Below are 20,139 nucleotides of genomic sequence, written 5' to 3' on the forward strand. Positions count from 1 at the left end.
AGTTCCAACCACCCCCAGAAATGTAGTCTTAACAAGTCAATCAGGAGATTCCTGATCTAGCACAAATGAGCTAGTTTGTCACATGGGCCCTCCCCAACCCCCAAAGGAAAATGAGTTAATCCCCCAGTTAGACCCTGGGCCCTAGTCCCTAAGGTAAGGTGACCTTACCGGGACCAATCCTTTCTTTTCTTTTGCTAATAACTTCCTTGTCCCACCCTCCCTCCTATAAAAACCTATTTTATACAACTACCTAGTGCTCCCTTCCACTTGCCAGATGGGGATGCTACCCCATTCCGTGAATCAATAAAGCGAATTAGATCTTCAACTGTACTGGGTTGAATTTTTGTTGTGTAACGTTATCTATTTAATTCCCCATGCATTAAAATCCAAAAAAGCAGGGACCATTCTGATAACTGCCATATGCTTAGAGCCTGTAACAATGTAGGACGGACGACACGCACTCAAGATACTTGGTGAAGGAATGAATGACTGAATGACAAGGGGTTTCCCCACGGAAGAGTTGGAGGGCCAAGTGGTCTCTCCAGAGGCCGCCTGGCCCCGCGCGCGGAGGGCCGGTTGGCCGCTGCCCCCGGGGTCTGGGAGCCCGCGCGCGCTCCGCCGCTCCAGCGCCGGGTTTTGGGGTGCGCCGGCTTCCCGGGAGGGGGAGGGCACGGGGCGGCCCCTCGTGGGCGGAGTCGGCAGCTGGGCGTGCGGGCCGCCGGAAAGGGCGCGCGCTGGGCGGGGGGGCTGCGCGGCCGCGTGGGGTGGCCGGACCCGGGGCGGGCCCGGCGGCGCGGGGGGCGACCTGAGGCGTGGGCGACGGCGGGGCGCGGCGGGAGGACGGAGGCCCCGGGCGACGCCGGGCTGCGGCCCACGAGGCGGGGCGGCGGGTGGAGCCGGCTGCCGCCGCCGCCGGGCCGGCGTCAGAGCGAGTGCCCGCGAGGTGTATCCTCGCGCGCGTCTGCGGGAAGCGGGGTCAGGACAGCCCTCCCACTGCGGCCCGCGGAGCCCCGCGCCCCGGAGCGCGGCCGAGGAAGGCCGCCTGGGAAGGCGGCGGAGAGATGCGGTGCGGCGGCCGGCCCTAGACAGGCTCCCCGGGGGGACCGGGAAAAGCCCCGCATCCGGGGCGGAGGCCGAGGTCCGCGGGCTCCCGAAGGAAGCCTGCGGGAACGCTGGGCGTGCTTTGGAGAATCGTCGGTGAGCGGGGCATGCGGTCTACGAAGGCGGGGGAAGAACAAAATCCGCTACCGCCCGGTCCTCTGAAGAGACACCCTGTGGCGCCGAAAGCCTCGGGAGCGAGCGCTCTCGCGGCCGCGTCCTTGGTCCCAGCAGCGTCCGGGGCCGAGCTGGTGAGTGGGAGGATGCGCGGGTGTGCAGCCTCCGTCCCGGGAAGGCACGGCCGGGAGCAGTGAGGAGCGGCAGCTTCCAAATGCTGCTTCGAAAGTTTCCCCACTTTGGTAACTAGACGTTTACTTTTATATATTCCGGGGCAGGATATTTCCACATGCTCCATCCTGCAGGGTGCAGCTCCTTTCTCTGCAGCGGGCACAGCTTGGGGCCCGGTGGGGGGAGCCCGTAAGCTACATACCCTTCCTTGCAAACTTCAAAAAGTTGGGCCAGCTCCCGTTATACGGAGCTCGGTCTACGCGCGGGGCCCCAGTTTACGCTGGACCAGGTGGCTGTGGAGGCACCTGCTCAGATGCGGGGGGCTTTGGATGAGATGATAGATTTGAGTTGTTTCCGGATTTCCCTGTTGCAAACACTTGTGCAGTAGTCCTGATGATACTCGAAGTGCTGTATTTCCTCCATCTGAACCCATCCCCCTCCCCCAGTTTTAACATTTCTGAAACCAAGAGGCATCTTCACAGGCCAAAAGGACTTGCCCGCTGCGGGGCATCTGCGTGGTTGGGGAATGTACCTGTTGCTGTTTGGTCAGGTGAAAATGCAGCTGTGTGATTATTCCATCACTTCTGACACTTGCAATGAACTTTAAATGTAGATCTCTAATTGTTTTTAAAAGTAGCTGGAAAAGATAATGCTGTGGCAAAGCAAAAATTGTATAGCAATATTTATTATCAAGGGTTTTCTGTATCCTTGACATTGTTTCAATTAATATTACAGCCCTATAAAGTACAATTGTTATTCCCATTTTATGGATGAAGAAACTGAAGCTCCAGAGAGTTCGAGTGTCTTAGAGCTTTTAAGTACAAGTGTCGGGATTCTCACCTAAACTGTCTGAATTCAAAGCTTGCCCTCTTAACTCCACTAAATCTGTATCCAGGCAGAAGATGGGTGCAGCTTACTGGGAGGGAAGTCAAGACAGGGTCTATGCTTGTTTTTATACCTTTTTGGCTGTTTATGGATGTGTGTATGGAACTGGGAGACAGCCACATCCAAGAACACTGATTATACTTATTCCCACGTTGATGCCAAATCTTTATTTTCGGATCTTTTGCAGTTTAAAATATATTTCCTCAAGTTCTGGAGTTCTGGATGTGTGGTCAGTGCTTCTGGATCCCTCCTCTTCTGTCTTTTGCTCCTCTAGAAGACTATAGAGGCATGCACTCCAGACTGCTCAACTGGCTGCCTCCCAAGGAGGCACTTCTTAATTTAAGAGAGAAGTCAGTTTTTCAGAGTTGTTAAGGTCACATCAGCCTCTAGGAGCCCCCGGGTTCTGGTGCTGCAGGGACACACCAAAGTTCTGGGGGCGGGAGATTGTGGTCAGAGGAGACCGCATACCTGTGAAGCCTCTCAGCAGAGATTCTGGCACTTTCGTCACCAGAAGTGGACACACCCGGTTGGGTGGGCATCGTCATGCTACAGCAGCTCCTGATCACCCTGCCCACGGAGGCCAGCACCTGGGTGAAGTTGCGCCATCCAAAGAAGGCCAAGGAGGGGGCACCCCTGTGGGAGGATGTAACGAAGATGTTTGAAGGAGGAGGTGAGAGTAGACTGATGAAGGGAAAGCAGAATTCTCAATTCGTGTGTGAAAGGATAGGTACCCATTTCATTGAGGTGTCTCTTGGGGAGAAAATTGGAGGAAAGCAGGTCTCTGGGGTTCGTGCTTGTGGCTTTTGGGACGAGGGTAGCTATGAGGGCAGATGTTGGGCTCTCAGCTCCTTGTGCCATGTGCTCCATGCTGCCCCCATCTCCAGTTCCCGGATAAAGCATGAAACAGGAGGACAATACAGTGTTCCCCACCAGCGGCTCCCAGGTATTGTGATTGTCACAGACAGTGGGGTCAAAGGCTTCTACTCCTTAAAGCCCCCCAAGGTTTTTATTTCATAAGTTTTGGGCATTTTGGCCCGAAGCCAGTGTTTTCCACAAGTAGTTCTGAGAGGAAGGAATGACCTACTTGATGACTCTCGATTTCCAGGAGGTCAGGGGGAAACGTCCAAGATTATACATTATCTGGTGGTCTGGTTGGATAGATAGATAGATGGACAGAGGAATTCGTGTGTCTCACATGATCTCTTAGGTCACACCTTTAACGTTTCAAGTTCAGCCGGTATGTAAGCTAGCGGCATGAGGCAGGGATTTTGCTAAAGCATCTTGACCGATGGAAAAATGAATAATGGTCTCCAGTGCTTATTATTAATTGATGGAGACAGACACATACCCCGAGCAAAATAATAGAAGGTAGCCTAAGAAAGTGCTATGGTAAATTTCTTTGGGAAGCCAAAAGACTGGAAACATTCTTCTGATTATATTTATTGGAGAAATTTTCACAAAGCAGATAGCACTGAATTGGGCCTTGAAAGAGGTCTTCCATTTTTTTGCAGAAGATTTGGGAAAAGGATACAGAAATGAGTGCCTCGAAGAGTGGTTCAGAGAATGGGAACCAGTCGAGTCTGAGGCCTAAGAACGTGGTCAGTGTATGTGTACAATGGATAAAGGATGGTGGCTAGCGAAAACTAACACTTGGGGAAATGTGTTTCAGGCGAGTTGTAGAGGGCCTGATGTCCATGGGAAAGGTTTGGATTTTCTTTCTTAACCAGAAACATTTGAACAGAGGAGTGGCCTGGTCTGAGCTTTTGGACCAGTGTTGCCCTTTGGGAAGTATTAATGCTCAAAGCAGTGCACTGCAGGCCCTGCTTATTAAGGAGCCCCCCCCCCCCCCCCCCACTCTGCTCTGAGTTGCTCGAAATGTCCCTCTCTGTGAATGTTTTGAGAGAGGAGCCTGTTCAGCAGGTCTGCAGGCAGTTTTCTATTCGGGGGATTTGGGGAGATATAAACCTCATGGCTCTTTTCCTTCTTTAGCTCTGCTCTCTCAGGATGCTGAGGAGACCCAGGGAGAAAGTTTGAAGGCTGAAGTCACCTCTGGGCCTCCAGCAGCAGAATCCCAGGTGGGTTGGGTTTTCCTTTCATTTTCTTGGACCTGCTGCTTGGTTTTCAAGGCTGTAACTTGCCTTTTTTTTTTTTTTTTTTTTTTTTTTTTGGAGTGAGGAGTTTGGAGGTGTTTGTTAGTGTGGGGCTAACAGATTCAACATAGGGAACTCTGTGCAGGTTGCTCTTGTACAGAAAACTGGGCTGCAGTGGTGGCGATTCCCCTACTCATGGTGGCTTCCCTCTTTGTAACTCTTGTTTGTGGCCAACATCTTGATTTAACATTGTGCTAATTTCTGTAGAGAGAGAGAAATGAATGCTAGAATTCCAGCCCCTAAAAACAAATAGATGCCACTTGGGGTCTCAGATACACGTCAACTTTCTTTTTTGAGTATTTTTATTCAAAAGCAAACTTCGTAAAGTGACAAGAACCTTCTGACATTCTTAGGCGATGTACCCATTTCGCTGGTGGACTTCATGTGGTGACCCTTAGTATAGTATTAGGAGTAGAGATCAAACCAAAGGAGAAGTGAGTGGGGAAGAAATGGTGTGGCCACATAGCACACACACATTAGACAAATGGACAGTTATTACAGGGTGTCCTCACTGTCGACTGGAAGCATAGGGAAGACAGGAGAAAAATTGTAGAATGACTGAGAAAGGAAGACTATTCAAAATGAAATATTATCCGACGGCAGGAGAGTTTTAAGTGAAAAGGACTTGGGTTCTGTAATTAGATGGTACAGGATCTGAAATTATCTCTAAGTATTTACTTTCTTGGTAATGGGGCAGTTTTTTTCAGCTGTTTACAATCCCAGTTTCCTCCGCTGATTCAGATGCTAATATTTTTCTAGGATTGAATGCATTTCAAAGTTATTTACAGTAATAAGGAAGAAGCAGTAAGAATAAGGAGTAATAGTCTATTTAAAGAGTTATCTCTATATTCTACTTATCTGGAATTCCTCATTTCTTGACACGTATCAAAAACTGATGGTATTCTTAGTGCTGGGAAAAGAATTAATTTTTTTTTTTTTTTTTTTATGTTGAAAAAATTTATATTTAGATTTAGCCAGCTGGACTCAGTTTAGATGATCCCAATTTTGTTGGCAACATCCAAAGCATCATAGTCAGGAGCCAGTCGAACATATGCTTTCTTTTCTCCATCGGGCCTGATCAGAGTGTTGACCTTGGTCACATCAATGTCATAGAGTTTCTTCACGGCCTGTTTGATCTGGTGCTTGTTGGCCTTGACATCCACAATGAACACAAGAGTGTTGTTGTCTTCTATTTTCTTCATGGCCGACTCTGTAGTCAGGGGGAACTTGATGATGGCATAGTGGTCAAGCTTGTTTCTCCTGGGGGCGCTCTTTCGAGGATATTTGGGCTGTCTTCAGAGACGCAGTGTCTTGGGCCGTCGGAATGTAGGTGACGTACGGATCTTCTTTTTTTTATGACTGTGGACGCCTTTCAGCACTGCTTTCTTGGCCTTCAAAGCCTTTGCTTTGGCTTCGGCTTTGGGAGGGGCAGGGGCTTCCTTCTTCGCCTTCGGCGCCATCTTCGTGAAAGGGCAAGAATTAATTTTTTTAAAATTTTTAATGTTTATTTTTGAGAGAGAGAGTGTGTGAGCGGGAGAGGGGCAGAGAGAGAGGGAGACACAGAATCGAAAGCAGGCTCCAGGCTCAGAGCTGTCAGCACAGAGCCCGATGTGAGACTCAAACCAATGAACTGTGAGGTCATGTCCTGAACCAAAGACGGATGCTTAACCAACTGAGCCACCCAGGCACCCCTGTATAGTTTTTTTTTTTTTTAAGTTTTTTTATTTATCTTGAGAAAGAGAGAGAGCAAGCAAGCGAGCATGAGTGGGGGAGGGGCAGAGAGAGAATCCCAAGCAGGGACCAGTTCTGTGCTGTCAGCATAGAACCCGACGTGGGATTCAATCCAAGAACCGTGAGATAATGACATGAGCTCAGATCAAGAATCAGACACTCAACCAACTGAGCCACCTGGGCACCCCGAAAATGTGTAGTTCTATTTTGACGTGTATATACCATGTAACCAAAATATACACCATTTCCACCATCTCAGAAAATTCCCTCCGGCTCCTTTCCAATCAGAACTTTGCTTTGCTCCCAGTAGAGGGTACATGGCTTCTCTTTGTTATTTCTTTTCTTTTTTATTTCTTTTATTTTCTTTTTTCTTTTCTTTTCTTTTCTTTCCTTTTCTTTTCTTTTTTTTCCTTTCTTTCTTTCTTCTTTCTTTCTTTCTTTCTTTCTTTCTTTCTTTCTTTCTTTCTTTCTTTCTTTCTTTCTTTCAGTGTTTATTTACTTTTGAGAGAGCGAGAGAGAGCACACACGAGCAAGCCGGGGAGGGGCAGAGAGAGAGGGAGACACAGAATCCGAACCCAGGAACCGTGAAATCATGACCTGGGCTGAAGTCAGATGCTTATCTGACTGAACCACCCAGGCGCCTCTCTTTGTTATTTCTTATAAGGGCATGGGAATCTATAATGACCTCAAAATAAAAAGTTTAAAACAGAATGTATATTCTGCAGTTGATAGGTATAGAGTTCTATAAATGTCCATTACGTTGACAGATAGATGGTTCAAATCTGTATCCTTGATGCATTATTGTCCACTTGTATCAGTTACTGAGAAAGGAATGTTGAAATCTGTTGTGGTTTTGTCTATATCTTCCTTCAGTTCTGTCAGTTCTGCTCTATTTCGAGTTCTGTTATGAGATACATTAACAAGTAGTATTGTTGTCTTCTTGATGAACTGACACTTTATCATCATGAGATGTCTCTTCTTTATGGCAAGTAATATTCCTTCTCCTAAGCCCACTTTTGGTCTGATTTATTATAGTTCCTCCACTGTTGTTTTAGTTATTATTTGTATGGTATAGTTTTTTCAGTTCTTTTACTTTTGACCTATCTGTATCTTTATACTTAAAGTATGACCTTAGATATAGCTGTGTCTTGCTTGTTTAGTGCATTTACAGTTACCACAATCATCGATACAGTGGGATTTAAATGTATATTCTTACTCTTTGCTGTTCACCCATTTTTGTTTCTTTGTTCCTCTTCTGCTTCCTCTTGGATTGCATAGTGTTTTAGTATTCTACTTTATGCCCTCTGATGACTTTTTAGCTATACTTGTTTTATTTGCTTGTGGTGGTTGCTCTGACCGTTATAATATGTGTTTTTAACATATCACAGTAGAATTAATATTATACTGTTTCACATATGGCATGGAAGCCCCGTATTTGCATTTACTCTTCCCCATTGTTTGTATATTGTCATCATATATTTCACTTTACACATTAAAACCCCACAGTACATTGTTCCTATTTTTGTTTTTTGTTTTTTATTTTTTTATTTTTTTTTCAACGTTTTTATTTATTTTTGGGACAGAGAGAGACAGAGCATGAACGGGGGAGGGGCAGAGAGAGAGGGAGACACAGAATCGGAAACAGGCTCCAGGCTCTGAGCCATCAGCCCAGAGCCTGACGCGGGGCTCGAACTCACGGACCGCGAGATCGTGACCTGGCTGAAGTCGGACGCTTAACCGACTGCGCCACCCAGGCGCCCCAAGTTTTTTGTTTTTTAAAAGTTCACTTGTTTTGTGAGAGAAGGCAAGTATGAGCAGGGGAGGGAGGGAGGGAGAGAGAGAGAAAGGAAGAAAGAAAGAAAGAGAGAGAGAGAGAGAAAATATCCCAGGCAGGCTCCACACTCAGTGAGGAGCCTGACTTGGGACTCGAACTCATAAACTGAGAGATCCTGACCTGAGCTGAAATCAAGAGTCAGATGCTTAACCAACTGAGCCACCTAGGTGCCCCTGTTCTTATTTTTGTTTTTAGCAGTAAATAGTTTTTAAGAAATTAAGAAAAGGAAAAAAAAAATTCTTTTCATAACCATCCACATAATTACCAATTTGCAGTCTTCATTCCTTCTTTTAATTCCAAGTTTCTGCCTGGCATCATTTCCCTTCAACCAAAAGAAAGTCGTTCAACGTTTCTTGTAGTGTGGGTGTTCTGACGAATTCTCACAGCTTTTGCTGATCTAAAGATGTCTTTCTGTTGTCTTCTATTTGAGGATCTTTTACTGGATAGAGAGCTCTAGGGTGACTTTTTTCTTTTAAGCACTTTACAAGTGTTCCATGATCTTTTAGCTTGTATCATTTGGAATGAGAAGTCAGCTGTTACTATTATTTCCCTATAGGTGACCTGCCTTTCTGTTTGTTTTATACCAACTTGTGGTTTTTTTTGTTCCTCCTTTCCTACCTTGTTTTGGCTACCTTCATGATCTTTTATCGTTGCTCTTCAGCAGTTTTACTGTGATGTGTGTCGGGCTGGTTTTCTTTGAATTTATTATTTTGGGGGTTTGCTGAGCTTAGATCTGTGGCTTGATTTTTTTCCATCAAATTTGGAAAATTTTCAACCTTTATTTCTCCAAATATTTTTTCTGCCCATTCTTTTATCTTCTTCTGAGATTCTAATTATATATATTATTAAACCACTTGGTATTATCCCAGGTTTGGTCTTTTTTCCCTCTTGGTGCTTCAATTTGAATGATATCTATTGACCTATCTTAAGTTTCATGAATCTTGTCTTCATCGGGCCATTCAGGCCATTCTGCTGCCATTAAGGCCATTTAATGGATTTTTCTGATACTGTATTTTTCATTTGTAGAATTTTCATTTAGTTCTTCAGCATTTCTCTCACTCTCTCCTCTTAGTTAACCCCATGTTTTCACTTACTGTATTCATATTTTATGTAAATTTTTTAACATATTTTAATAATTTCTTTAAACTTCTTGTCTGCTAATTCCAAAGACTTAGTCACCTGTGGGCTTGCTTCTATTGATTTTTCTTTTCTTTTTTTTTTTTAATTTTTTAATGTTTATTTATTCTTGAGAGAGAGACAGAGTGTGAGGGGGGAGGGGCAGAGAGAGAAGGAAACACAGATCCGAAGGAGGCTCCAGGCTCTGAGCTGTCAGCACAGAGCCTGATGCGGGGCTCGAACTCACAAACCGTGAGATCATGACCTGAGCTGAAGTCGGACGCTTAACCGACTGAGCCACCCAGGTGCCCTTTTATTTTCTTAATTATAGGTCACATTTTCCTCCTTCTTCACATGTGTAACAGTTTTTTCTAGTAGTTGAGATATTGGGTATTGAAGAACAGTGGGGAGGGATGCCTGGGTGGCTCAGTCAGTTAGGCGTGGGAGGGACACTTGATTTCAGTTCAGGTCATGATCTCACAGTTCATGAGGTTGAGTCCCACATCAGGCTCTGTGCTGACAGTGCACACAAAGCCTGCTTTGGATTCTCTCTCTCCTCTCTCTGCCCCACCCCTGTTCATACACACACGCACTCTCTCTCAAAATAAACTTAAAAAAAAAATAGTGGGGGATGAACTATATATGTGCGCACATCCATGTGTACACACATATATATGTATACATACACGTGTGTGTGTGTCTATACACATATGTGTGTCGTTTGTTTATTTACAAAAGACTAAGTCCTTTCCTCTGGTGGTTAAAGTGAGGGACTGATTATTCGTATTCTCCCTAGAGCTGTGGCTGAGCTCTGTCTGAGACACAGCTTTTATTTGATTGAGTTCACTTCTGACTAATCCAACTACAAACACCCATGCCACCACTGCTGGGGGGCTGATCTTTATTATCTCTTCAAGTATTTGAGCTAGGATGGGGTTAGACTACAGTTCCAGTTTTGTTCATCTTTGCATTGAACTCCAGTTCAATGAGCCCCAGGATTTAAGCTCAGTAGCAGTACATTGGTTTTGTGACAATAATTGCTGAAAGCCTCTCTGTCTCTCCCTCTGGCCCCTCTGTCCTCCTCTCCTCCTGTTCCCTTCACCAACCTGCCACCAGTGATGCTGTTCACTGTCCTGTTCCTCAGATAAGCCAAGGATGCTCTCACTTTAGGTCCTTTGTACCTGCCTGGAATGCTCTTCCCTCAGATTCCCACATAGATCTCCCTCACTGAATTCATGTCTGTGGTCAAATCTCACCCTTTTGGAGAGGCCTTCCCCAACCACCTTGCGTAAAAGATCCTCCTCTACCTTCATGTGGTTCTCCCTGTTTCCTCCTTATCCTGCTTAATTTTTTTCTAAGGCCCATATGACCTTGTGTTTTTCTGTGTATTTATGGTAATCTCCGGAGGACCTTCAAACACATCCAGAGGAGGCTGCCAGTAAAACTAGTTTAAAATCTCTCAGAACTTAGAATACTGTCAGAACTCCTTGGACCTTGATGGAGGTGGTCTTTGTCTGAAAAGGAATATATTTGATATTCTAGGAACTGCTGACTTTCAAGGACATATCTGTGGACTTTACCCAGGAGGAGTGGGGACAACTGCCCCTTGCTCACCGGAATCTATACCGGGAGGTGATGCTGGAGAACTATGGGAACCTGCTGTCAGTGGGTAAGGATGGGCGGAACATTCACCCAGAAAACCTGTCTGTTACAGGAAAGTCATTAATTCCAAATTATCAAATGTTGTGGATTCCTTCGAGCTTGGCCTTGAGTTCTGTATTAGAGATGTCTCATTCCTTGGGGGAACCGCTTTACTTGTTAGAGCGACAATAGAAAGACATTCTGTGGTGTCCCTTTCCATCTTCAGAGACCCTGACTGCCAGAGGACTAGAAAGAATTCTGGGGATGTTCTTAGAACTCAGTGTAAACATTCATACTCTGGTTTTTGTTCATTTGTTTGGTTTTTGTTTTTGTTTTTTTACTTTATAAGCAGGATATCAACTTTCTAAACCTAGTGTGATATCCCAGTTGGAGAAAGGACAAGAGCCATGGATGACAGAGAAAGAAGGCCCAGGAGATCCCAGTTCAGGTGAGACCAAGTCAGATAGTACCTTTTAATATGTAGGCCAGAGTCCCCGAAGTCTCCCCAGGCTGTGGGGAAGGCTGAAGTCAGTGGACAGGGCATGCACTAAACCTGACGTCACCCCTCCCTCCATCATCCCTTTCCTTCACCTCACCTGGCAAAGTCTCTCTGGAGTTGGAGGGCAGGGAGTTTTGTCTTAATTTAGGTTGAACTTGACTTTTCCTCTTTTCTTCAGTATCCTGAACTCTGCAAATCGAAAGCGCCTTTCTCTGAGCAGTCAGATGTACATGGTCTCTCTTCACGGAAAACACATCTCTTTTCAGGGCTCACTGCATTCGATAGATCTTTAATTTTCTCTCTTCCATTCTGTTTCCACTTTCCACCAATTTTCATTTTACAATTTCAGCTTTGATTCTCACTCTCTTTTTAACTTATTTATCTACCTTTTGTATTTTTTGTAACAACTGTATGAAAATTCTTGCAAGAGAAATTGCCACAGGACAATTAAGTGGCCTTTAACCATCTCCTTAAACTTTGCTTTATTATGAAATATTTTAGGTATTCAGAAAGGCATAGAGAACATTATAACAAATTTCTATGTAGCTTCCACCTAGGTTAAGAAAAAAGAGTTGAAGTCCTGCTATTCCCCTTTTACCTTTTAAAATAACCAATTTTTCGGGGACAACTAGGTGACTCAGTTGAGCATCCAACTTCGGCTCAGGTCATGATCTCGCAGTTCATGAGTTCGAGCTCCGTGTTGGGCTCTGTGCTGACAGCTCAGAAGCTGGAACCTACTTCGGATTCTGTTTCTCCCTGTCTCTATTTCTTTCCTGCTCGTGCTCTGTCTCTCTCTCTCTCAAAAATAAATAAAGATTGGGGCGCCTGGGTGGCTTAGTCGGTTAAACGTCCGACTTCAGCTCAGGTCACGATCTCGCGGTCCGTGAGTTCGAGCCCCACGTCAGGCTCTGGGCTGATGGCTCAGAGCCTGGAGGCTGCTTCCGATTCTGTGTCTTCGTCTCTCTCTGCCCCTCCCCCGTTCATGCTCTGTCTCTCTCTGTCTCAAAAATAATAAAACATTAAACAAAAATTTTTTTTAATAAATAAATAAAGATTTAAAAAAATTTTTTTTTTAAATTTTTTTTTCAACGTTTTTATTTATTTATGGGACAGACAGAGACAGAGCATGAACGGGGGAGGGGCAGAGAGAGAGGGAGACACAGAATCGGAAACAGGCTCCAGGCTCCGAGCCATCAGCCCAGAGCCTGACGCGGGGCTCGAACTCACGGACCGTGAGATCGTGACCTGGCTGAAGTCGGACGTTTAACCGACTGCGCCACCCAGGCGCCCCTTAAAAAAATTTTTTTTAAATAACCAACTTTTCAGAGTTTAAATATTGTCATTCTCCTATATGTCTTCATACTTTCACTGTGTGTGTATATCCTGGAACAATATTTGGTATTATTTTGCATGGTTTTTTTTTTTAAGTTTATTTATTTATTTTAGAGAGAGAGCACAAGCAGGGGAGGGGCAAAGAGAGAGAGGGAGGCACAGAATCTGAAGCAGACTCCAGGCTCTGAGCTGTCAGCACAGAGTCTAGTGTGGGGCTCAAACCCATGAACTGTGAGATCATGACCTGAGCTGAAGTCAGACGCCCAACCGACTGAGCCACCCAGGTTTTTATTCTTTAAATAAATGGTGTATATACTTCTACTTGCTTTTCTCAGTCAACACAATTGATATTTATCCATCTTCTTCTAGTTATTTCTGTTGAACTAATAAATAAATAAATTTATTTATTTTCCTGTTAATAGATATATTGTTTCTAAATTTGGGGGTTACCAAGATGCAGTAAGTCTTCCTGTACATGTCTTCTTGTGTACACGTGCAAGTATTTCTCTGCAATGTGGAAGCAAAACTGTTGGGTCATGGAGTATATGCACCTTCGTTTTGTTTGATATTACCAGCTTGCTCTTCAAAGCAGTTGCACCAATATGTACCTCCCCTCGGCAAGCCTTAAGACTTTCCAGAGTGCAGCATCTTTGTCAACACTTGGCTTTGTCAAACTTTAAAATTATTGTAAATTTGTGGGTGAATATGGTATCTTACCGTTTCTTTCATTTTCCTCATTATTAGCAAGAGGAGCATACTTTTCATGTCTATTGACTATCTAGATTTCTCTTACGTAAATTACTTTGCCAGTTCTGTTTTTTTTTTTTCTTGATCTATAGAAAGGATGTATATATCATCTTATATTTTTAAGTTTGGCTTTTCATATTTAGAGTTAATTCACCTAGAATTATTTTATGTGTAGTGTGAGGTGAGGACCTTTTCCACATGGATAATCAGTCCAGGAACCATGTATTTAATAGTTAATACCACTCTGTTACCTATCAAGTTTCCTTATATACTTGTGTCTGTTCTGGGCACTGTATTCTGTTCCATTTTTCTCTTCTAGCCCTACTGTAATGCCAAGCTGTTGTAATCACTGTATTTCATAGTGAAACTCATATATGGTCATGGTAGTTCTCCCACTTTGTTCTTCAAAATTGTCCTCATTATTAGCCCCTTGCTCTTCCATGCAAATTATATAATGAATGCATGAAATTTCACACACACCCACACACATGCAAATACTCTGGTGGTGTTTTGATTGGAAGAGAATTGAATTTATAGATCAACTTTGGGGAGAATTAATATTATGATATTGAGTGTTACTAGCTAGAAACAGGGTATATTGCTGCATTCATTAGTATTTCCTAACTTTTTTTTTTAATAAAATTTCAGAATTTTCCGTATAAAGGTCTTGTCCATATTGCATCTCTTTTGTTAGATTCATCTTGAAGACCTTTTATTTTGCTATTTTGATGGTATATATTTTTAAATTATGTTTTCTGTTTGTTGCTGGTGTATAGTAATAGAACAGTTGGATTTGTATATTGATCCTATAGCTAGTCATCTTGTTTCATTCCATTATTAATTCCAATAATTTGTTTATATATTCTCTTGGGTTTTCTCTTTTCAGCTTATAATAATGAAAATAAGAGCTACCATGAATTTCATTTAGATTTTCCAGTCACTTTAAATAATAAGAACAATTTGATTTTACTAAAACATTTTAGTTTACTGCAATAACAAAAACTCACAACTTCATTCAAAGTTAAATTCTTGGAATGCCTGGCTGGTTCAGTTGGTTATCCATTGGACTTTTTGATTTCCGCTCAGTTCATGATCTCATAGTTTGTGAGATTGAGCCCTGTCCACGCAGAGCCCGCTTGAGATTCTCTCTCCGTCTCTCTCTCTGACACTCCCCCATCATGCATGTGTTTTCTCTCTCAAAATAAATCAACATTTTGGGGCACCTGGGTGGCTCACTCGGTTAAGCGTCTAACTTCGGCTCAGGTCATGATCTCACAATTCATGAGTTTGAGCCCCGCATCAGACTTCGTGCTGTCAGCTCAGAGCCTGGAGCCTGCTTCTAGATTCTGTGTCTCCCTCTCTCTCTCTCCCCCTCCCTGGCTTGTACTCTGTCTCTCTCTCAAGAATAAATAAAAGTTAAAAAAATTTTTTTAAAGAAATAAACATTTTTTTAAAAATGTTAAAAATCTCGGGGTGCCTGGGTAGCGCAGTCTGTTAAGCGTCCGACTTCAGCCAGGTCACGATCTCGCGCTCCGTGAGTTCGAGCCCCGCATCAGGCTCTCGGCTGATGGCTCAGAGCCTGGAGCCTGTTTCCGATTCTGTGTCTCCCTCTCTCTCTGCTCCTCCCCCGTTCATGCTCTGTCTCTCTCTGTCCCAAAAATAAAAATAAAAAAACGTTGAAAAAAAAAAAAATCTCGGGGTGCCTGGGTGGCGCAGTCAGTTAAGCGTCCGACTTCAGCCAGGTCACGATCTCGCGGTCCGTGAGTTCGAGCCCCGCGTCAGGCTCTGGGCTGATGGCTCAGAGCCTGGAGCCTGTTTCCGATTCTGTGTCTCCCTCTCTCTCTCTCTCTTCCCCTCCCCCGTTCATGCTCTATCTCTCTCTGTCCCCCAAAAAATAAATAAACGTTGAAAAAAAAAATTTTTTTTTAAATGTTAAAAATCTCTTCTTCTGTAGTTTGGTCCTTCAGGCCTGGATATTGAATTGGGAAAGGGGACATGACATAGAAGGCTTCTTCTCTCTTGCTCTGTCTTCTTTTCTTCCACCTCCCATTTTTAGGACCAGAATCAGAAGCCTACACAACATAGACTCTATTATTGCCTTTACTCATTAAGAATTTGGAAGTACTATTGATCCTTTTGTGTTGACCGAAAAATCTTACAAAAAGTTATACTTTTCAAGAATGAAGATGTATCAGTTGAAATATTAGTGATGGGTATAACAGATGATCAAAAAACCCAGTCAAAACTGTAGAGATTAAAAGATATTTTCAGAGAACATAGCAATAATAGTAATATAGCAGTTTGGGTTTCTTACAAGTCTCCTTTGTATAAATAACATTTCTAGGGACAGATTAATAACCACAGGAGATAGAACAAAGCAAATATTAATACAAGTTTCGATAAAAGCTTAATGTTTTCATGAAAGTTCTTAGTTCAGACCTTAGTTTTTGAATGAGCATCTCCTGCTGGTGTGGGGAGAGGGACATCTTTTTATCTTTCTGAGATTGTTTTCTAAAAGTAGTTGTCAAGAAAAGATATTCTTAAGACATAGCTCTGAAATTTCATTATTTAGTATTAGAGCATGTCTGAAGTGCTCAAATTTTACTCTCTGTATAAAATCACACATTTACCTTATTTACTGTTTCTTAACTTCTCATTACCTCCCCATGTTGCATAACCATTTTTAAATGTGCAATTGACCTTGAACAACACTGGTTTGAACTGCATGCGTCCACCTATTATATGTGAATTTTTTTTAATATTTATTTTAGAAAGGGAGGGAGTGAGTGGGAGAGGGGCAGAGAGCAAGGGAGACAAAATCCGAAGCAGACTCCATGCTGTCAGCGCAGAGCCTGATGTGGGGCTCAAACCCATCAATCATGAGATCATGACCTGAGCCAAAGTTGGACGCTCAACAGACTGAGCCACTTAGGCACCCCTGGAGTTTTTCTTTTTAATGAAATGATTTGTCAACTTTTTTTAATGTTTATTTATTTTGAGAGAGAGAGAACACAAGCGGGGGTGGGGGGGTGTGTGGGGACAGAGGGAGAGAGAGACTTCCAAGCAGGCTCCATGCTGTCAGTGCAGAGCCCGACACAGGACTCGATCTCTTGAACTGTGAGATCATCATATGAGCCAAAATCGAGAGTCAGACATTTAACCAACTGAGCTACGCAGGCACCCCTATATGTGGATTTTTTACAGTGCATTTTCTTTTCTCTTTATTGTAAGAATCTAGTATATGATACACATAACATAAAAAGTAAGTGTTAATTGATTTACTGGTGAGGCTTCTAGTCAACAGTAGGCTATTAGTAGTTAAGTTTCGGTGGGAATCAGAAGTTATACATGGATTTTTTTTACTGTGTTGAGGTTGATATCCCAACCCCCATGTTGCTCAAGGGTGAAATGTAATCAAAGTCTCATGTGTTTTATATGTGTAGTTCTCTAAATCTCTATTCCATATCCACTATAGTAATTGATTTTTTGAAGCATAATGAATGTGACTTATGTGCATTTTTTCCATTTCTTTCAGACTTGAAGAATAAAACAGAAACCAGTACATCAGCTTCAAAGAATGAGATTTTACATGAACACTTATATCATGGCATTATGATGGAAGGGTTCCTGAGAGATGATGTCATTTACTCCACATTGAGAAAAGTCTCTAAATATGATGGCGAGTTAGAAGAGCACCAAGAATCCCATGGAAGAGATATAAGACACGCCATCCTGACCCACAAGAAGAGTGACCAAGAAACTAACAAATTCGGGGAAAATATTGTCAGTTCAAATGTTACAATAGAACAGAGGCACCGTAAATGTGATACACCTAGAAAGAGGAATAAATACAAATTAGACTTGATAAGTCATCCGAGTTACATAAGAACAAAAACCTATGAATGTAATATATGTGAAAAAAACTTCAAACAACCCATTCATCTCACTGAACACATGAGAATTCATACTGGTGAAAAACCTTTCAGATGTAAGGAATGTGGAAGAGCGTTTAGCCAAAGTGCATCCCTTACTACACACCAGAGGATCCATACTGGCGAGAAACCCTTTGAATGTGAAGAATGCGGCAAAGCCTTTAGGCATCGCTCATCTCTTAATCAACATCATAGAACTCACACTGGAGAGAAACCCTATGTATGTGATAAATGTCAGAAAGCTTTCAGCCAGAACATTAGCTTGATCCAGCATTTGAGAACTCATTCTGGAGAGAAACCCTTTACGTGCAATGAATGTGGGAAAACCTTCCGACAGATTAGACACCTTAGTGAACATATAAGAATTCACACTGGGGAGAAGCCCTATGCATGCACTGCGTGTTGTAAAACCTTTAGTCATAGAGCGTATCTAACGCATCACCAGAGAATCCATACTGGGGAGAGACCCTACAAATGTAAGGAATGTGGGAAAGCCTTTAGACAGAGGATACACCTTAGCAACCATAAAACTGTTCATACAGGAGTGAAAGCATATGAATGCAACCGCTGTGGAAAAGCCTACAGGCATGATTCATCCTTTAAGAAACATCAGAGACACCATACTGGAGAAAAGCCTTATGAATGTAATGAATGTGGAAAAGCCTTCAGCTATAATTCATCACTTAGTCGACATCATGAAATACACAGGAGGAATGCCTTTCGAAATAATGTGTAAAAATAGATTATTCAACATGAGAACAAAAGCTAACTCTAAATCAGTGCTTTTAAATTCCAGGATTCCAAATTTGAGGAATTGATATAATGATACCAGCCTTTAATATTGCCTGTTGTGTAAATAGTACATTGATAACTATTATCTACTAACACCTCCATACAAAGTACTTAAGAATAAAGGATTAAATTAAATTCAGGATTGTGATGCACACATAATTGTTACCTGATTTCATGGAGGGTGAATTATTCTCCATGGGCATTCTCTGATTTATAGACTAACATTTGGGAAGTACTGTTGAAAAAAATCACCCCTGTTTTTTAAGTAACTTACTTTTTTTAAATGAGGAGACTTACAAATCTGATAAAATTCAAACGGCATAGACAGTTGTATAAGTGAAAATCCTTTTCCTACATCCACCACCAAATTCTACCTTAGAGGCAACCATTTTTATAACTTTTTATGCACCCTTCAAGAGATCTTTTTTATTTGTATCCAAGAGAATATGCAGAGTTCTTTTTAAGCATAAATGGCAGCTTCCTATGTAAACACATCTGCACATTACTTTCATTACTTAACCATATATCATGGAGGTCATTCCATATTAGTAGATAAAGTGCCTACTCATTCTTTTTTATAACTGCATGGTATTCTGTGGTTTGAATGTACTTTAATTTATTTAGCCAGTTCACTATGATGGACTTTTGGATTTCTAATCTTTTGTTGCAATGAATAGTCTTACACATTTTTCTTTCTTACACATGTGTTTGTGTAGGGTAAATTCCAAGAACTGGAGTCTCTATACTAGAGGGTATGTGCACTTGTATGATGGATAGTGCCAAACTGGCCTTCATAGAGGTTGGGCCAATTTCCTTTCCCACCAGCAAGAGGACTAGGAGCCACCTGATGCTGAAACATGTCCTGGACCCACAGCCCCGTTAGTCATCAAAGAAGTATCCATTTGTCTCAATAACTAGTGTGGAAGTACCAGCTGAGCTGCATCCCCAGAAGGAGCGCTGCTTGCCATTCCTGGAGCCAGAGAGGAGTCTGCATCTTACTGAACAATAGCCAAGCCTACCAAAATCTCAGCTGGAAAAGGAGAAGCCCTCTTTCCACCAACTGCTCCAGTCCTTGACCTCTAGGCTGGAGCTGCCTGATCAATGAGAGTCCCTTTAAAGAGACCAATCCACCTATCTTAGCAAGTCAAATCTTGGCTGCAACCCCTCTGATGGAATGGAGGAACACTGATAATTGAGTCGGGAGACTAAAGATGGCAGGGTGTACTATGGATGATCAACCACAGCATTTTACCGGATGGTTAAGTTAGCAAGTTATAGTTAATACATGGAGGAAGAGAGAAAAGAGGTAGGGCATGACTGTCTAATAAGCATTGATTAATGAAAGTATTAATTAACATTGCTTATGTTGTGAAAGCTGAGCACCACGATCGGGGCCACGTGGTTTTGTACATGCTCATTTTTCAATCTGGTAAATGTTTATTAAAGTTTTAGTAATTCTGTGAAATGTTAATCGATTTACCCTCACCTCCATCCACTAAGGTTATAAACCAAAGCCTGGCACTTAGATTTTCCATTATAGCTGTTGCTACTTTATAGTTCCATGTCCCGTTTTCCTCCTTCCTATATGGGCTCTGTCTAAACACAGTAGATTAGTTGAGACTCTTTGGTCAAATAACAAATCAGTTGGGGCTTTTTAAGCCTCAATGTGGGGGTGTTATTAGAGGGATATTGGGGTATCCTGTAATTCATGGGTTGCAATACATTCAAACAGCAGACTGGGCTTAGGACCTGAAGCACTTTAGAAAACCCAGGCAGCTTTCTCTCCATCTCTCACCTTTGCTTGTGTCTTCGTTTTTTGTTTTGTTTTGTTTTTAGCACCTCGTTACAAATCAGTTACCATCAGCTCCAGATTTCACATATATTCTTTCTGTCACCCAGAAAAAAGGAAAAAAATGACTTTCTTGGGGCGCCTGGCTGGGTGGCTCAGTCGGTTGGGCGTCCGACTTCAGCTCAGGTCATGATCTCACGGTTCGTGGGTTCAAGCCCCACATCAGGCTCTGTGCTGACAGCTCGGAGCCTGGAGCCTGCTTCAGATTCTGTCTCCCCCTCTTTCTGCCCCTCCCCTCCTCTCTC

At 42.9% G+C, this 20,139-nt stretch overlaps 1 protein-coding gene and 1 pseudogene across 7 annotated transcripts; one reads left to right on the top strand and one right to left on the bottom strand.

The window, feature by feature from the left end:
• The first annotated feature begins 713 nt into the window (after window positions 1-713).
• ZFP69 (ZFP69 zinc finger protein) lies at window positions 714-19,498 on the top strand. Of its 7 annotated transcripts, none has more exons than XM_086716599.1 (6): window positions 714-1,457; window positions 2,459-2,941; window positions 4,261-4,346; window positions 10,645-10,771; window positions 11,093-11,191; window positions 16,857-19,498. In XM_086716599.1, the coding sequence occupies exons 2-6, from the start codon at window positions 2,815-2,817 to the stop codon at window positions 17,987-17,989; spliced, it is 1,572 nt and encodes a 523-aa protein (XP_086572725.1). In that variant the 5' UTR covers window positions 714-1,457; window positions 2,459-2,814; the 3' UTR covers window positions 17,990-19,498. The 7 variants fall into 7 exon arrangements, with proteins under 7 accessions (XP_086572725.1, XP_086572724.1, XP_025789108.2 ...); XM_086716598.1 differs by having other exon boundaries at window positions 714-1,349; XM_025933323.2 differs by having other exon boundaries at window positions 714-1,349; window positions 2,783-2,941.
• LOC147577946 (large ribosomal subunit protein uL23 pseudogene) lies at window positions 5,344-5,911 on the bottom strand (annotated as a pseudogene).
• Window positions 19,499-20,139: the final 641 nt, after the last annotated feature.

The sequence above is a fragment of the Puma concolor genome, chromosome C1 (genome assembly GCF_028749965.1).
Source record: "Puma concolor isolate L17-30 chromosome C1, mPumCon1.1.hap2, whole genome shotgun sequence".
Lineage (NCBI taxonomy): Eukaryota > Metazoa > Chordata > Mammalia > Carnivora > Felidae > Puma > Puma concolor.

Coding starts and splice junctions, on each gene's coding strand:
- ZFP69 (XM_086716595.1), top strand. CDS start 2,956: ATGAAGGGAAAGCAGAATTCTCAATTCGTGTGTGAAAGGATAGGTACC. Junction 4,347..10,644: donor CTCCAGCAGCAGAATCCCAG/GTGGGTTGGGTT, acceptor TTGATATTCTAG/GAACTGCTGACTTTCAAGGA. Junction 10,772..11,092: donor TGGGAACCTGCTGTCAGTGG/GTAAGGATGGGC, acceptor TTACTTTATAAG/CAGGATATCAACTTTCTAAA.